Genomic DNA, 18,289 nt, shown 5'->3' with positions numbered 1-18,289 from the left:
GCTCATCTGGCCCAGGGGGCTCAGGTAATGGGTTATGATTCTGGAATGTGTCTTGTAAATTCGGTAAGATACCTTTCTGACTTCTCAGCCTGCAGCAGGTGTGTAAGGGAAGGAGATCTGGCTGCCAGGTGGGGGGTTGACAGCGGTAGGAAGTGACGTGGCAGCAGCCTAATGCCTGACGAGGAGGGACAGTGCAGTAACGGAGAGGGGAGGAAGCAAACCTCGCCGCCTGGGTCCTCTCCGTAGGGTGCCTCAGAGCACTGCAGGGCCCTGGGACGAGTCCCTGCTCACAGAGAGTCCTGGCTGTCAGGGTAATCCCCAGCGAGCAGATCAAGGCAGGGTGGAGCCCTGATCAACAAAGCCCTTTTATCTCTTTATACTGTGTGTGTTTACGAGGGTGTGTGGGTGTGTCGACAGGCATCTTCTGTGGGCTGACAGCCGTGAAGGCAGCAGGCAGCATGGCTTAATCTGTAGAAAAGCTTCCATTTTTGGCAGTATTGCATTCTTCAGAGGGGACTGGTCTTTTGAAGATCCACCCCTCCTGAGGAACCCTGGATATCACACATGCCACATTGAGAATGTATAACGGCTGAAGCTGCTGCATGCACGCACTCAGTCCAGTGCACGCACGGGGCTGTCTCTGATTCTCAGAGCAGCAATGTGTTGAAAGTAAGCCACGTTTACTGGGTGTTAGAAACAAGGCATTTCACACTAATTGTACGATCGATTTTGGAAAGATCTTTAAGAGATTTTCTTCCTTTGTGGCTTTTTATCTTTCATGGGAATACCTTTTCCACTTAAGTTTGTAGAAAAACAGATGCTCGGCAGCACCCGAAACTGAGATTACAGACCAGCTGCCCCATCTGTGTTCTTGTGGCTGTTGCTGGGTGAAGGAGGGGCATAGACACATCGACTTAGGACACCCTGGGCCTTGGAAAGTCGGGCCGAGTTGTGTGGCCCTCATGATGAAAATCCCCCGTTTGCACGCCGGGGGCAGAGACCCTGCTCCCCAACAAGCTGGAGCACCTGCCGCCCTCCTCTGTGGGGGCAGGGTCTGTTTCACACCCTCCTCCGCCAGGACCTCAGAAGAGCTGGTAGTGGGACACGGAGACTGTCTCTAAGTGCAGGGCTGTCCCGGAGGTCTTGAGGGGCCTGCGTGTGTGCACAGGGCTGCCCGGTGGTGCCGTGAGGGCAGTCGCGGTCCCTTGCAGCTGGTGGTGGCAACCGCCCCTCCCCGCTGGTGCGTGGCCACCGTGGGTCACCGAGAGCACCCAGTGGCCTCACAGCCGCATCTGCAGGGGTCTCTCTCTGGTGCCGGCTGGGGCACAGAGCCGTGTGGGGACGCTGTACTTAACCCACATGGGTTTCCTTTCGAACAGGGAGTTCCCATCCTGCTGAGGACCAGTGACTGTGACTTTGTGTTTGGGTGGGAGACCCCGCTGGTCTGTCCTGACGAAGTGCGGGTGGATGGCTGCTCCCTGATGGATGAGCAGCTGCACTACAGCTTCAACCTGTCCAGCCTTTCCAAGATCCCCTTCAAGGTAATGCCGCTCACCCATAGACTGGCGGTCTTGGGGATGGGGCGAACGGGACTCTTTCTGATAGTCACTTGTGTTTTAGGTAACAGGACACCTGTGACCACCGAGGCACAGTGTGTGGGGTGGGGGGGTAATGGGCTCGGCCCCCACCTGGACGCACAGGATTAGCCTGTTGGGGATTCCAGATCGTGTAGCGAACCAGGTCCCTGCAACCTGGCTTTAAGATAAGGAGGCAGCTATTTCACTGACCACCGAGGTAATGGATGGAGGGAACTAGGATGTCCTTCTGACTTAGATGCATTTGCATGGTGGGGGGGAGGGGAGGCTTATCTTACCCTTGGCCTGTGTGTCATGGACTGTGATATCGATGAGGCCGTGGGCGTCTTGGACCACTGGTGTTTGGGGGGACCATGCATCTCTAGGCCTGGGATCTCGATGTTACTGAGTTATACACTGGGGACTGTGCCCACCAGGTCCTGGCACCTCCCAGGGATGGATGGTGGCAGGTGGGCCAGCCCAGATGGCAGGGCCCTGGCTCCTGTGATGGAGACCTTGCCCAGGTGTGCAGTGGGTGTGAGCCTACACAGGGTGCAGGCCAGGCAGGGATGGCGAGATATGTGTTCAGTTACACCGTGTCCACTTTCTGGTCATCACTTCAGTCCTTGCCGCTCCTGTGTTCCAGGCGGGGAACTAGGGTTTCGGGAGGGGGATGGGCAGTCCGCGGTCTCTCGGATGCTTCTGCCAGAGGCCTGGCTGCAGAGCACAGCCAGCCATGCCCAGGGAAGGAAGAAGGCTGGGCCTCGGGGTAGAGGGAGAGGAGGATCCTTCCAGTGGCTGGAGGGAGCTGCGCAGACAGCGGGCGAGGCATTGCCTATGGAGGAAGGGGAGGACTGGAGGGAAGGAAGGTGAGCGCACACAGCCCACAGGCAGCCCCTGCTTTCTGGCACGAGCGCACCTCCCTGCAGTGATGGCTTCTCTCCATCTCGGGACCTGCTGACGCCGCGTGGTGTTGTCTGTGCAGGTGACCCGGGACTCACGCACCTACAGCGTGGGGGTGTGCAGCGCGGCGGTGGGCCCGGAGCAAGGGGGCTGTAAGGACGGGGGTGTCTGCCTGCTTTCCGGGACCAAGGGTGCATCTTTCGGACGGCTGGCATCAATGAGGCTGGATTACAGGCACCAAGATGAAGCTGTCATTTTAAGTTACGCCAATGGAGATAATTGTCCTCCAGGTAGGTGTTCCTAGCAGGATGTGTTTGATGTTCCTGGGAAACATGGTGTTAGACCCGGCAGCAGGAGGAAACTGAGGTATGAAGCCCCAGATGCCATGAGTTCTGACCCTGGCTCCGACCACGCAGCGCTCCACGCAGGCAGCCCCGAGTACGAGCGCTCGGGCTTTGAACACACTCTGGCCTCTGAATACACTTTGAACACACTCGGGCTTGCACATTGCGGTCCTGATGTTGGTGACGGCTCCCGTCAGGGGTCCTTTTGAACTTCCCCGGGTGATCATGCCTAGCAAGGAGAGCAGAGCTGAGGCCATGCTGCTGATCAGGGTCACGCAGGTGTTCTTCCTTTCTTCCAGAAACCGAGGAAGGTGACCCCTGTGTGTTCCCCTTCATATTCAACGGGAAGAGCTACGAGGAGTGCGTTCTGGAGGGCAGGGCGAGGCTCTGGTGCTCCACCACCGCAGACTACGACAGAGACCATGAGTGGGGCTTCTGCAGACACTGTACGTAGCAGCGCACGCGTCTGGGCCAGGCTGCCCCGTAGCGAGTGTCCTTCCCGGGCTCACATCGGGCCCACACCTTTGTGGACGTCCAAGTTAATGCAGAGATTCTGTTGCATATAGTTTTTCCACGCCAGGCTTGTCTCCCGTAGAGAAAGGACACGCCGAGCTGCTCCAGGGGCATGTTATGTGACCACATGCCCAACCGCAGTGGAGCAGAGTTGACCTGTGGCGCTAGGTGGCCAGCGAGGCTCACGCACTCCAGGGATTTGGGTCCTTGGGATGGGTCCTCGGCACTGATGACGCACATTTGTGCCTCACTAGAATCCCACTTGTCACGGGTCTGCAGGGTGGCAGGCGAATAGTCGGAACAGCGGGGGCTTATCCACTGGCTCTCTGCGGGGGGTGGGCTCAGAACAGGGCGGGGCCTTCAGAGCTAGCCGACGGCACGGCCTTGCTCTGGCGATGCTTGGACCCCAGGGATGTGGGTCACTGCTCTCATGGGTGACACAGATGTCAGTTCTCAAGAGAAGTGATGAGAAAATGCATAAAAAATTAACTTGTTAAGTGATCAGGGACAAGATGCTCTAAAGAGAGCGTTAAGTATTGAATTCACAGGGGACTATTGTAGTTTTGTTTTGAGGCTTATTGTGACGGGATCTTTCTCTTGGTCTGTGAGAAAGAAAATTACACATTTTTAGGTAATTACAGGTATCTTGTTGCTGTTTTTACTTTTTGTTCTCACCCATGTGTGATCGGACGTGGGGCACCTGCCCACAAGGAATTGGGCTTGGGCTGCGGGGTCATGAAGCGCAGGAAGGGACCTGTGCCCGAGGGGCCTTGGTCTCTTTCGGGTTAGGGATCTGGGTGAATGGAGCAGCATGAGCTTTGCCCGTGGCACATGGGCTGTGGTCTGAGTTTACCTGCCTGTTGCCCCCCCAGCGAACAGCCACCGGACGTCCTCGATCATCTTCAAGTGTGACGAGGATGCTGATATCGGGAGGCCACAGGTCTTCAGTGAAGTCCGTGGCTGTGAGGTGACATTTGAGTGGAAAACAAAAGTTGTCTGCCCTCCAAAGAAGATGGAGTGCAAGTTCATCCAGAAGCACAAAACCTATGACTTAAGGCTGCTGTCCTCACTCACCGGGTCCTGGTTCTTTGTCCACGAAGGAGTCTCGTGAGTCCCCACCACCTCTTGTCAGCCGTGACCTTCTCTTGGGCCTGATGGCGATGGGCTCATGGTCGTCCATCTCCGTGTCCCCCCAGAGCTGTGGCTGCTATATTATCTGGTGCTTGTGGTGGCTTGAAAGCTCCTGGGCCCTTAGGGGGCAGCCCGCTGGTATCAGGCTGTGCGTGTGGCTGCTTTGCAAGGCAGAGGCGGACAGAAAGGGAGCCTTTAGAACCAGAAGCTGGCCATCAGCAGTTGGCTGGACAGTCTCAGTTGGCATTATGTTTGGGAGGGGCTTCTGTCTGCTGCTGGGGGTATGGCGGGGGTGGGGGGAGCATTGATTTTCTCAGCTCTTTGCACGGACCCCTTGGGCCTGTGGGTTGGAGGTTCATGAGCCATGGTAGCCACTCTGCCTGGCACCCCCAGATCAGGAAGTCCTCAGCCTGGGGTGGGGTCGTGGCCTTGAGCCTCGGCAGGTCCCAGCTCGAAAGCCCTCCCAAACCGCCCTGTCTCGGGGTCCTCCCCCACTGGGCTGGTTGACACACTCCCGTTTTCAGCAGCCCGCACTCTTCTTTCTTTCTTTGAAACTCTGTCTCCGTCCCGTGTTCAGAGGTGCCCTGGAGTCCTTAGTTATCATGCCGGATACTGTTGCTGGAAGTGGTGGGCGGTGCTGCTCCCCGGCGGGTCAGAGCAGACTAACCTTGCGCCCCTCCGCCATCCCGGTGTTGTCACACAGGTACTATATAAATCTGTGTCAGAAGATATATAAAGGGCCGCTCGACTGCTCGGAGAGAGCCAGCATCTGCAAGAAGAGTGCAACTGGCATCGTCCAGGCCTTGGGGCTTGTTCACACGCAGAAGCTGGACGTCGTAGGTAAGGCCCTGGGCCCTTGTGCACGGTCACAGGTGACTCATCAGAGCTGGGAAGGAGAAGGCGTCCTCGTAGGCCGGGGGCTCCGCACTGGCTTCAGCTGAAAGTGGCAGATGTTATTCCCAATGAGCTTTTCTCAAGCATTTCAGTAGCTCCTGGGACATGAGAATAAGTACCGCTTTGTACTCTGTGAGGTGGCTGGTCCTGGCAGGCGTGCTCAGAGGGCTCAGCTCTCTTGGGAACATACTTCCCACCCAAGACAGCACAGTGGCTAAGGCCCCGCCCACCCAAGACAGCACAGTAGCTAAGGCCCCGCCCACCCAAGACAGCACAATGGCTAAGGCCCCGCCCACCCAAGATGTCACAGTGGCTAAGGCCCCGCCCACCCAAGACAGCACAATGGCTAAGGCCCCGCCCACCCAAAAGTCACAGTGGTTGTGGTCCCCTGCTCCTGCTCTGGGTTGAGCAGGGTCTGCATGTGCACATCCAAGCGTTTATTCCGGGAGAGCTGAACAGTTACACAAGAACTTGGTAAAGATAATTTAGGGGAATATTCTTAAAATGTCTTAACAGCTTAGAAAAATAATAAGGAAGCTTTTTAAAATAACATGCCAAGAAAACTCATCTTGCAGCTGGTTGTTGAGTGAAAGACTCGGTCTTTTGTTATTTGAAAGAGGAAGGTAGGGGCACCCGGGCGGCTCCGTCGGTTAAGCATCCGACTCTTGATTTCAGCTCAGGTCATGATCTCATGGTTGTGGGATTGGGCCCCGTGTCGGGCTCTGTTCTGAAAGTGCAGAATCTCCTTGGGATTTTCTCTCTTTTTCTATCTCTCTGCTCCTCCCTCATGTGCACACACGTGTGTTCTCTCTCTAAATAAATAAACATTTAAATAAAAATAAAAAAAGATGGTAGATTTTCCTTAGTAGAAACAGTTGGGGTGTGTTAGGGGGACCAGTAAGGAAAAACACCCTTATCTTGTCAGACATGAGTGGGGCCCCCCCGAGATGTCGTGATGAAATCACAGGGTGACTTGAGTCTGCTTGAGCTATTGTAAACGAGGCAGGGAATTCTGTGGGACCCACTGTCAATCTTAGAAACAAACCAGATTCTGCAGGTTGGTGGAGTCACCCGGAGTGGCCAGCCCTCCGAGCCCACGAGTCACCGCTGTTTCCACATGACTCACTAAGTGGGTGGAGGGCGGCTCATTGCCCTGTGGTCTCGTGGTTGTATGTGGATATTGGATCAACCTTTGCCTGAGTTTCCCGCAGCCGGCTGGAAGGTTTGCATAGTTCTGTCTCACTGAATTCAGCCGGCAGAGACCTCCTGGTCCCTAGCCCTCCAGGTGGAACCTTCCTCTTCGGCCCCAACAGGACAGCTGTCCAAGGACAAAACAGTGACTGCCACCCTCATTTAGGGACCGCACCCATGTGGGGTGGGGAGATGGGCTCTCTGCCTCAGGAGCTAACTGTTTTCTACAGCTGTGCTGCCTGCGCATGTAATCCTCGTGAGGCAATGAGGTGTGGAAGGTCCAGTGTACAGTAGTGTGGGCTGTCTGCAGGAAGACCTGTGTTTGTCTGGCCCCATATTCCAGCAGTGTAAGAATTTCTCTTCAAGGGGCGCCTGGCAGGCTCAGTCGGCTGAGCATCCGACTTGATTTTGGCTCAGGTCATGATCCCAGGGTCATAGGATCGAGCCCTGCATCAGGCTCTGTGCTGGGCATGGAACCTGTTTAGGGTTCTCTCTCCCCCTCCCTCTCCCTCCATCCCCAGTCTCACCCCCCTCCTCTGCTTGCGTGCATGTGCTTTCTTGCATTCTCTCTCTCAGATAAAAATGAAGGGGTAAAAAAAAAGAATTTCTCTTTAAAGCAGAACTTTTGGTTCCAAAATTTTACACAGGAGCCCAATATTTTCCACAGAAGCCTGGTATTTAACAAAAATCCATCCAGTACAGCTTTGAGTTGGGGCAGGGCTGTGGGCCTGGGCTTTTGGCTGGGCAGTCACCCCCTGCACGGCCTGTGTCCGGGCAGGAGCACATGGGAAGCTGGCGCTAAGGCCTGGGTTTCCTCCTCGTCCGCTGCCTCGCGTGGGTGAGGGCCCGGGGCTGCAGCGTGCGTGCCGCTCCTGAGGGCCCCACCCTGTGTCCCTGAGCCACAGCCTGCCCGCCGAGCCAGCTGGGCAGCCGCACGGGACTTGTGACGGCAGCCACACTGGCTTCTGTGCGCTCGCTTTCCTCTTAGACCCTGCCCGTCAGCTCTCTGCGAGGTGGATAGATCAGACACAGAGCCAGAAGACCTGAGGAAACCGGAGTTGTTCTGGGTCTGGTTTCCCTCGTCGTTCTTGGAGGTCTGGCACCCGGCCTGTTACTCCTGGGGCGCTCAGCTGGGGGGCGTGTTGGGAGAGCACCTAACATAGCCCTGCAGTCCTACGGAACTGGAGCAGTGGCGAGGGCCGCCGCCCTTGAGCACGTGCGCGGGGCCCGTGGCTGGCTCGTGGGGGTGTCGCAGGCAAGGAGACTGGCAAGGAGACAGGCTCTGCAGCCCAGAGTCAGGCAGCCGGCGAGCAGGAGGGCTGGGGTTCGCACCCAGGGTGTGGTGTGAGCCGGCAGGCGGGCACCGAGCCTGGCAGTGCCAGGGACCCAGGGCTGCGGGCTCCAGAAAGCCCGACGTTGGTTCTGCCTCGGTCTTTAATGTAGATGTTGACATCCAACACCGAAGTTCTTTATAACCAGAAACGACGTCACTTCCGTCGTGTGTGTGTTTCAGGTGACAAAGTCATCGTAACTTACTCGAAAGGTTATCAGTGTGGGGAGAATCAGACCGCCTCTGCCGTCATCGAGCTGGCCTGCGCAAAGACAGTGGGCAGACCTTCGTTCAAGAGGTGAGAGAGGGCCGGGGCCTCAAGGGACAGCGGTGCAGAGCGAGCGCTGGGGGCCTGCCAGCGTCTCTCCCCATGGTTTCACTTGTGGGCGTGCAAGCGTGTGTGCAGGGAGAGGGTGTTAATTGCTCCCACCAGGAGAGATTTCCTGGAAAGGGGGCTGGGACACATGGTCACTTGACGAAAGCAACAGTGTAAGGTGGCATCTGGCCGCTGCCCTGAGCATCATTGTAGAATGGCAGTGAGTGGCGCCGCCTTGAGGCCAGCAGTTCAGGTGGCCTGAGGTCCCCAGGCAGGTGGGGCTGGCACAAGGGATGCTCTTGGACTACACTAGAATTTTCCAGGCATCTGTGTCTAGTATTAAGAGGAGTTTGACCATTAGAGGGAGCACATGAGCTGCCATTTGTGAATAAATGATTCTTCCAGAAGCTGGGCTTGAAAAAAGAGGGGGACCCAGGAGTTATCCAATGACTTAATCAATGTGTGAGTTGAAAAAGCTTGCAAAATAAAGGTCAAAAGTTTACGAGCAAATTTTTCCAGTCTTTAGATGTTGCATAGTTTCTAAATTCAACAACAGAAAGAATGTGTTAAACAGTGAACTGTGTTTTGACATTGCTGGAGCGCCGCACATCCTCTTCCCTGTTAAGCTCATCTTCCCTGATCTTCCCTGTTAGACTGTTGAGAAAAGTCCCAAGAGCCTTCTGAGCCCCAGAGCTGCCTGCACCCATCCTGGGGGCGGCGAGGGCTTGGGGGCGGGGTGCTCCCACAGGGACCCGGGGCTCAGGACCGGCCGGACCCCTGAAAGCCAGTGGGCCTCTTCCCGGCACAGGAGGCCTGGTGTTGCGGCCATGCCTGCGCATGGCTGGCCGTGACCGCAGCCCGTGCTGCCTCCTTCCAGGTTCGATGTGGACAGCTGCACTTACTACTTCAGCTGGGACTCCCGGGCCGCCTGCGCCGTGAAGCCCCAGGAGGTGCGGATGGTGAACGGGACCATCACCAACCCGAGAAATGGCAAGAGCTTCAGCCTCGGAGATATTTATTTTAAGTAAGTGAAATATTTTCCTTTTGAACGCTGAAATGTATTCAGACTTAAAGCAGCAATTTAGATCTTTCCCTGGGGAGAGGGGAGAGAGCCCCAAGATACATGGGCTTATGTGTGTTAGTTACTGTTTCTAGGTAGAGGTCCTATTTTGCTTAAACCGAGAGGGACAGCTCTACTCAACTATTAAGTTTTAACACCAAAGGGGCACCTGGGTGGCTCAGTTGGTTGAGCATCCCACTTCAGCTCAGGTCATGATCTCACGGTTTAGGAGTTCGGGCCCCTCGTCGGGCTCTGTGCTGACAGCTCAGAGCCTGGAGCTGCTTCAGATTCTGTGTCTCCTTCTCTCCCTGACTCTCTCCTGCTCATGCTTCTCTCTCTCTCTCAAAAAAAAAAAAAAAAAATTAAAAAAAAAAAGTTTTAACACCAAAGAGGGTGAATTCTCTGGAGCGTAAAAATAAAGTCACCCTCTTCCCGGTGAAGCTGAAACACAAAGCGTGTTGATGAGGAATCCCGGGGCTCACTGGCTCCTGAACACAGAGTTGCTCAGCAGTGTCCCCGGAGACGTTGCTGAGGTCAGGTGGCACGCGTGCCGGCTGCGCCCACGGCCCGTGTAGCGGGCCAGCTGCAGGAGTGGTGCGTTCTGAGAAGGGCACACGGGTGCCCAGAGCGCAGGTGGGGGGAGGCAAGTCGGTGCCGCCGGGGCCGTTGGTGGGCTCCCGGGCCGGCCAGGGCGTGCTTCTTCACGGGTGACTGGCTCTGTAGTGGGGGCTTCTTGAAGCACTGGAGCCATTGCCGTCGTTTCCGTTTCTTCAGGCTCTTCAGGGCCTCCGGGGACATGAGAACGAACGGGGACAAGTACCTGTACGAAATCCAGCTTTCCTCCATCACGAGCTCCAAAAACCCGGCGTGCTCCGGGGCCAACATCTGCCAGGTCAAACCAAATGACCAGCACTTCAGCAGGAAGGTTGGGACCTCTGATAAAACCAAATATTATGTTCAAGGTAATTGCCGCACGTTAACGTTCCCCGGAGGGGCTTTGTACTTTCCAGCAGCAAGCACCCTTCTGTTGAAATCCCGCATTTTAGTGCAGAAGCCCTGGTCTGGTTCTGTGTCCTGATACATATTCATCAAAACAGATTGAGCAGGTGTAAGATGAACGTTTCTCTGTAGGTAAAATTCACCTTAGACTTGGTCCACGCCAGAGGTTGTGAAGTGGGGGCGAAGGCAGAAGGTGAAGCGTGCACGTCCAGACCTGCCTGTGGTGTGGTTATAGTCGTGTGCTTTACTTCGCAGTTCCAGACACTGTTACACAAGGATAAGAAATTTTGTGTTTGTCAAAAGGATGCAAAGAAAGGATAGACAGTCTTTAAAAAGTTAAGTGCACGTTTCCGCACTCAGACGCTGAGCGCGCTTCACTGCACTTGGCTGTGCCCGGCGGAGGGACCCATCACGTCAGCCTGATTTGCTTGTATGATTCCATAGCAGGAAGAACTGCGGTTCCCTTTTCTAGCAATTCTGAGTTGGATTTACTCATGTCTGTGCGTGTCACGTGCATTTACTTGTTCATGGTTAATTCCGTTTCGACCTTGTCGCCAGCACTAGAAAGTAAGCTTAGTTTTAAGACCATGTGTTGCATGGCATGAAGAAATGCAGGTTAAGTGCCTTCCCAAGTCTTCATTCATTCGAGGGGGCAAGAGTAGAGAGCCACAGCGCCCTGCTTGCTGCATCGGAGCTGCCACGGGCTCCCCCATCAGCTCATGGTCATGGGCCCACACGGTGGCCTTGTGGGATGGGCTGTTCAGGCCTTGCCTCAGCCGGTTATGAGTGAGAACACGTGGGGCCTCCTGAGCCCAGCCGGGGGCTGCGGGCCCCCTGGGCGTGTGGACGTGTCCGCCTCACACACAGAACTCGCTGGAAAGTTTGAGCCACTGCAAAGTTTGGGGAGGGCAGCACAAGTCTCCCTCACCTCTGACACCAAATGCGAGTTTCAGGGATGGCCCCCCCACCTCCACCCTCAGGTCTGGCTGTTCCCTGGGACTCAGAGCTCACCAAGAGCCGTTACCGTCATGATTCAGGATGGAAATTGGCTGAGGGGGGAAGCACGGAGGGTGGCATCCAGGAGGGACCGGATGCTCCTGTCCCCTCCCCATGGAATCCGGGTGTGACCATACGCACAGAGTATCGCAGACCCGGGAAGCTCTCCTCCCCCTCCGTGTCCGGGGGTTTTACTGCAGCTCTCCTGTGGGGCCTTGTTGAGTTGGCCAGCTGGTTGCTTGGTTGTGCACCTGGGCCGTTTTAATGTCCACAATAGATGGTGCCACATGGCAGTGTCCCGAATACGTGGTGCCAGCCCCCATTCTGGACCCCACTGTGAGCTGAGGACAAAGGCCAGGCCTCTCCTGGGGTCAAGGTCAAGTCTTTCCTGCTCCCGGGCTTCAGGAGGGGGCTCTGTGAGTGTCAGGTGGCCTGTGAGAAAGCACACAGGTGGGACCTTAAGTCTGTGCAAACTTCTTACAGGCCATGAGGACACTAGTGGCATGTTGATGGTAATGCCGTGTGCTTGTGTCGTGCTTCCTTCCTGACAGACGGGGATCTAGACGTGGTGTTTGCCTCGTCCTCCAAATGTGGGAAAGACAAGACGAAGTCTGTGTCCTCCACCATCTTCTTCCACTGCGACCCTCTGGTGAAGGACGGGATCCCCGAGTTCAGCCACGAGACCGCCGACTGCCAGTATCTCTTCTCGTGGTATACCTCGGCCGTGTGTCCCCTGGGGTGAGTGCGTGGGCCTGGCCACCTCCCCCTTTCTGTGCACACTCACCAGCCGCACCCCGGCCCGCTCTCCAGGACTCAGCTCGAGCGTGTATTTGTGTGTGTTCTGCCCCACTAGTGTGGGGGTGTGCAGGCATGCACGAGCCCGGAGAGGCAGACCCCGCACAGCCTCGGTGGCTGTGCCAGCGTTGCCCTTCCTGGCCCGCTGCTCCCAGGGGACCACTGTCTGCTGCAGGCACACACGAGGCACCCCACGCGGCACCCGCTTTCTCCCCCCCCCCCCCCGCCCCCCGCCTCATGGGAGGCGTATGCTGGGTCTCATCTTTGTGTCCCTGGCACATTTTTCCTGGTGTTCCAGTGTGGGTTGTGCGGTAAAGGTCACCTTACCTTGAACCAGGTAGTGCTTATTTGGGCGAAGGAAAGCTTGTTCTGCACATCTTCTGGTTCAAAGATCAGCCATAGGCCAGGTTTTCATGGGAATATGCATTTCTGTGCTGAGGGCTTCCAGGTGAGGGAAGGGTGATCTTGGCCTCCACGTGTCCTCTGGGGAACTACCTCTTCTCTCTAGAGCAGAGTGCTGCGGGTTGCTTTCTTCTTGTAGTTTTCGTCCTGTTTCACCCGGGTCACTGTCTTACAGAGGCTTTGTCGTTCTCTGTCCTGACACTACAATCAGGAGACAAAGTTCTTGCCACGCACTTGCTTTCCTCTGTGTCCGGAAGCAGCGTTGCTCTGTAGTCTCTAGAAACCGGGGCAGGGCCAGTGGGGGCTCCCAGATCACATCTGTTAGATCTCAAATCAGCTTTCATTTTTTTTTTTTAAATGTTTTATTTATTTCTAGGAGACAGAGAGAGAGCGTGAGCAGGGGAGGGTCAGAGGGAGTCACAGACTGAAACAGGCTCCAGGCTCCAAGCCGGCAGTCAGCACAGAGCCCGATGCGGGGCTCGAACCCACGAACCGTGAGATCATGACCTAAGCGAAAGTCGGACACTCAACCAACTAAGCCACCCAGCTTTCATTTTTAAAAAGAGTCAGCTTTGTCTGAAATTTTCCAGGAACGCAGATGCAAGACAGGTCTTAACAGATTGCTAGACATTGGTACTGCATAAACAACGCACACAGGGGTGTGTTGTTAAGCGTCCGACTTCAGCTCAGGTCATGATCTCAAGATTCTTGAGTTCAAGCCCCGCATAGGGTGCTGTGCTGACTGCTCAGAGCCTGGAGCCTGCTTCAGATTCTGTGTCTCCTCCTCTCTCTGCCCCTCCCCTGCTCGTACTCTCCTTCTTTCTCTTTCAAAAATAAACAGTAAAAAAATTTACAACACACACACACACACACACACGCACACTGCAGTTAAGAACCAGTGATGAGAAATTAACTGAAAAGTAGAAATACATTTGGAAACTAAAACAAACTTGAAAACGATTCCTGGCTCCCAAGAGAACCCAAAGATAGCAAAGAGAACACCTAGAAGTGAGTGACTATGTGTCTCTCCCACTGGGACACGGGGGTGCTCCTGAGCAAGCTCCAGGGTCTCGGGGTCCGCAGAGCCCGCGTGGGGGCGTCCCCACTCAAGCACACAGCCTCCACGCTGGAACGGAACGCCGGGGTCCTCTTCTTGGTTTGGAGTCGGATTGGCTCAGGCTGAATGCTGATGGGCACAGTCATCCTCACGCACTGAGCCGTCAGTTGCCCTCTGACCCAGTCTGAAAGGAGAGGTTTTCTGAACTGGTAGCTGCACCTTCAGCACCCAACGAGTGGCCCATCAGCTGCCTTCTCTCCTCCCGAGCAGCCGAGGTAGTCCCTGGCGCCTGCCTCTGCCTTCCCAGGGCGGGAAGAACTTGGTTAGCAGGTTCTGTTACCGCCAGCGCCCGGGGCAGGGGGGGAGGGGGGGGCAGGCCCAGGCCCAGGCCCAAGGGCTCAGAAGTGACCCGTCACTACACAGACATCTGGTTCTCTGAATAGAAGATGTGTTGTGGTGTTTCTAGTTTTCTCTTGGCTGATTTGCACTACTTTCCTTGGCGTTTAAGGTCATAGACACGCACTGCTCTTTCCCCCACGGGGGCTGGACTCTGCGGTCTGAGCTGATTGGGGCTTAGCCATCGGGTGGCGGTCGAGGAGGTCGAGGGCCCCGCCTCCCGGACGCGGCAGCCTGCGTGCGGCGTCCTGTGCATGTTCCCTCAGCCCCCGTGGGCTCTGACACTGTGTCCAGAGACGAGGCGCAGGGAACGGAAGCCTTCCCGGCGGCGATCACTGTTCTCCCCAGAGAGGAGAGCTGCGCTCCTGGGAAGATGAGTGTGTCAGCCGTGGGGGGAGGGGTGGGGGCCGGGCCAGGACCCAGCAGGCCGCCTGCCCTCCTCCATAAGAGCCGTCAGCACAGCCCAGGCGGCGCCTCCCCCTCTTCTCCAGTCCTGCCTCCGTCTCGTTGAGGACGTCGTCCAGTCCCGTCCTCCACGTCCCGGGCTTCGAGCCGCTGTGGCTGTCGCTGCCGTGGCACGCCACCAAACGACGTGGCTTCCTTTCAGGGTGGGCCTTGATGGTGACGCTGCAGGCGAGGACACGCAGGAGCACAAGGGGCTGTCGGAGAGAAGCCAGGCGGTCGGGGCCGTCCTGAGCCTGCTGCTGGTGGCGCTCACTGGCTGTCTGCTGACCTTGCTGCTTTACAAGAAGGAGAGAAGGTAAGGAGAGGGGATCAGGTGTGCCCCGAGGCCGGTGCTTCAAGGTCGAGTCCTGGGGGGGGTGTGTGTGTGAGACAACCATGGAAGCAGTCTCCAAAGTCATGTAAATGTCTGTGTTTCTGGGACAAGGTGGCCGTCCGACTCACAAGTGTACGAGTCAGGCCCTGGTGACCATGTCATGTAGCAGACGCCCACAGGCGCTGAGCCTGGCCCACCTGTTTCTAGGACGTTGGTTTCCATGTCCAAAGATGGACAGAAAATTAGCTCTTTTATGAGCAGACTTCCTTCGGATCAGCAGACCCCTCCACACGGCCCTCCCTTCACCCCTTCTTCACGTTTACTAGACGCCTGCCGCGTGCCAGGCGTGACACCGTCCCCTTGGCTCAGGCTCACCGTTTCTGGGTAAAAGGGCTCGCCACCATGTGGGGCTGTCCATCCAGCCCACAGATTTTCGTGCCATGCGTGAACGAGGCACAGAGCCCGCAAGCCCTGTGTGTGGTCTTCCCTGGAGGCGGGAGGCGGCGTGCGGAAGTCCTGAGCGCGGCCGTCTGAGCCGGAGAGGAGGGCAGAGCATCTGGGCTTGAGTTGGCGCCCGTGGTCTCAGTGGCTGGGGTGGTGGGATACGTGCGCTTGTCTGAGACCAAGCCGGAGCCCACGTTAGGTAGCCTGCACTTGCCCTTGCTGGCCCACTGAGGGGAATCAGCATTTGAACCCATTTCCATCTGATTCCGAGGTGTTCTTTTCACCGGCTGGTTTATAACCCAGCTGCTGTGGGTTTAGTGCTGCCGGGGGATGTGCCTGCGGGGGCTGTGGGCTGCTCTGGTAGCGGACTCGGGAGGGGCTGGGGGGGATGGGTGTGCCAGGGGCCGGGGCTAGGGAGGGGCCACAGAGGGGCAGGTATGAGAGGGGCCCTGGCTGGGGAGGGGTCGTACACGAGGGACGGGCCCAGCGGACCCCCCCCGCCCCCCCGCCGGCTGGTTCCACCCGCAGTGACTGCCCTCCTCACAGGGAGACGGTGGTGAGCAAGCTGACCAGCTGCTGCAGGAGAAGTGCAAACGTGTCCTACAAATACTCGAAGGTAAAGTCCGCCGCCCCCGTGCCCAGCCTGATGATGTCAGCCCGTGACCAGGGAAACGTCACCCATTGCTTTGAACCAAACACACTTCCTGTCCTTTTTTCCCTGAAGTTTTTGTCATTGTGGTTACAGCAGGTTTTCTTAGACTGTTGAATATTTCAGTGGCTTCTACTATTTTCGGCCATTCTAAAAAATAAGTAAATAATGAACATTTGTGTGCATTTGGCATCTGGATGGTTTCCTGCAGATAAATTTCTCCAAAACAGGCGTTGTTTGGATAACGTGCGCTGTGCTCCTGGCTCCTGATCCTACAGCCAGGTTGCTTTCTAGAAGGCTTCCCTCAGCCCCAGGCGTCTCTGATCCCACAGCCCCTCCCACCCCCTGCGGGTGCCAGCCCTCCCTTCCTCTCTGGGTGGGGGACCCAGAACTGGTGACTGCCTGGTGCAGGGCTCCGCCCCTCAGGCAGGGCCTGGAAGGGAGGGTGATGGGGGGGGAGGAGCAGCACCGGGTGGGGTGGGGGTGGGGGGGGGCCTCAGGGTCTGGCCTCGTCCCCTGCAGGTGAACAAGGAAGAGGAGGCAGATGAGAACGAAACTGAGTGGTTGATGGAAGAGATCCAGGTGCCGACCCCGAGGCCCGGGAAGGAAGGACAGGAAAATGGCCACATTACCACGAAGTCTGTGAAGGCCGACGCCCTCACCTCGCTGCATGGGGACGACCAGGACAGCGAGGATGAGGTCCTGACCATCCCGGAGGTGAAGGTGCAGGCGGGCAGGGGGACCGGGGCGGCGAGCGCACAGCGCGGGAGGAGCGCGCAGAGGAAAGGGCTTCGGGAGAGCGCGGACGGCGCGGGGCTGCAGGTGACGGGGGGCAGGGCCCGCAGGGGGCGGCCCAGGCCCGCCCAGCAGAAGCCCGCGCACCCCGGCAGCCTGGCGTCCTTCCACGACGACAGCGACGAGGACCTCTTGCACATCTAGTCCCCCGGCGCCGGCAGGGGACGCGGGGCCGTGGTGTGGCCGGGCACCTCCAACCAAATAAGACTTCAGTCGATGATGCTTCTATCATTTTTTGCCTTTAACAAGAACTGTCTCCAAAGGGAAGAGTTTTTGTGATGGGGGAGAGGGTGAGGAGGTCAGGTTTACGGTCCTTGGAGCGTGGCTCTGCCCCTGTCGTGGGGGCCGGGCGGGGCCCCGGGTTTTGTCCCCAGTCCTCAGTTAGAAGCCTGGCTGCCGCGCGCGCTTCGTAACACGCGCCCGGGCCAGGCGCTTCTTGAAACAGAGGGCTGTGTATTCGAGAAAAACCCTTGCTGCTTTAGGCCCTGTAGGGTGTTTGACCATTATATTTTAGCATTTAATTCTCTCCTCCTATTTATTGACTTTGACAATTACTCAGGTTTGCAAAAAAGGAAAAATACAAAAAAAAAAAAAAACCCACAAAAAAAACACAAAAACAAACAAGCCGACAGTTTCTTCGTGACGGCGGGGGTCACCGTGGTTCGTCCCTGGTCAGCAGGGGAAGCTGTCGGTGTGCGAAGAAAGTTCCATATGAGATCTTGAACTGGTCAATAACGTAGCCTGTAAGTTAGAATGCTCCAGTCTGTCCCTTCCTTTTTGCTTCCTGTTTCTTAAGGGGACATGGACATGTGCACACACACATGTGCACGCGCACCCGCGCGCGCAGGGTCCCCGAGTGCCTAGGCTTTGGAGGGTTCGCCTGCTCTCTGCCCTTAGTCAGTCACGGCTGCAGCGTTTTGCATGACATCCTCAATCCTAGGTGCACAGAGCACACTTACCAGTATTTTCTTTCGCCGGCTGGCGAATTCAAACAACCCAGCCAAAGATGATTTGTGTGTATGTGTGAGGATGGAGTTGAGATGTCAGAGGAAATAACTTTCTTCCAGATTTGGGGGATGGGTCTCATCTCTTCAGGTTCTCATGACACCACCTTTACTGTGCTTATTTTTTTAAGAAAAAAAAAAAAGTGTTTATCAACCATCCGACCTATAAGAAGCCTTAATTTGCACAGTGCGTGACTTACGGAAATTGCATGAATGCCGACGGGCCAGCATCTTGCCCTCGTGTTGCACTTGGGGATCCCGCTCTGGGGGTGCTGGGTCGGCCTCTCCGTGCTGCGGGACTGGAGGGCGGAGCCGCTGTCCCTCCCTCGCTGTTGGCACCTTTCGCGAAGTGTTTAATGAATGAATTTTCTCGAATTATAGAATTGTACATAGACTCAGTGGTATTCATGTACTGAAGAAACCACCCTCCGGTGGTTCCTTGGTTTGTACTCTGGCTGGCTAATTTGATTTCGACATGAGTGTATTTTTTAAAATCAATTTCTTTTCCTCATTTTTTTTCAATCAAATTTACTGTAATATAAAGTATTCAACAATTTCAATAAAAGATAAATTATTAGTCGGGTGGTACCGCTGTTTCCTTACAAGTTGCCCAGCATGTTGCCGAGTCTGGCCGCCCGCCTGTTCTGTGTCGTTGCAGCAGATGCCCGAGTTCGTGTTAGCGCCCGGGGCGCCTTGCCTTTGTCCGGCTCCCGGCACA

At 56.3% G+C, this 18,289-nt stretch overlaps 1 protein-coding gene across 1 annotated transcript in view; it reads left to right on the top strand.

Annotated features, from left to right (window-relative positions):
* The window catches only part of IGF2R (insulin like growth factor 2 receptor), a 101,485-nt gene extending 83,337 nt beyond the window's left edge, over nucleotides 1-18,148 (top strand). Inside the window, exons 37-48 of the mRNA XM_039221405.1 lie at nucleotides 1,380-1,541; nucleotides 2,560-2,767; nucleotides 3,121-3,267; nucleotides 4,207-4,441; nucleotides 5,169-5,305; nucleotides 8,064-8,178; nucleotides 9,074-9,220; nucleotides 10,031-10,218; nucleotides 11,803-11,989; nucleotides 14,509-14,661; nucleotides 15,670-15,739; nucleotides 16,295-18,148. Coding sequence (XP_039077336.1) covers nucleotides 1,380-1,541; nucleotides 2,560-2,767; nucleotides 3,121-3,267; nucleotides 4,207-4,441; nucleotides 5,169-5,305; nucleotides 8,064-8,178; nucleotides 9,074-9,220; nucleotides 10,031-10,218; nucleotides 11,803-11,989; nucleotides 14,509-14,661; nucleotides 15,670-15,739; nucleotides 16,295-16,711 — 2,166 coding nt within the window. The 3' untranslated portion in view covers nucleotides 16,712-18,148. The remainder of the gene's footprint in view (nucleotides 1-1,379; nucleotides 1,542-2,559; nucleotides 2,768-3,120; nucleotides 3,268-4,206; nucleotides 4,442-5,168; nucleotides 5,306-8,063; nucleotides 8,179-9,073; nucleotides 9,221-10,030; nucleotides 10,219-11,802; nucleotides 11,990-14,508; nucleotides 14,662-15,669; nucleotides 15,740-16,294) is intronic.
* Nucleotides 18,149-18,289: the final 141 nt, after the last annotated feature.

The sequence above is a fragment of the Hyaena hyaena genome, unplaced genomic scaffold (genome assembly GCF_003009895.1).
Source record: "Hyaena hyaena isolate Hyena2069 unplaced genomic scaffold, ASM300989v1 scaffold_981, whole genome shotgun sequence".
NCBI lineage: Eukaryota > Metazoa > Chordata > Mammalia > Carnivora > Hyaenidae > Hyaena > Hyaena hyaena.
Note: the sequence above shows the minus strand (reverse complement) of the source record. Positions and strands in the feature narration are given on the sequence as shown.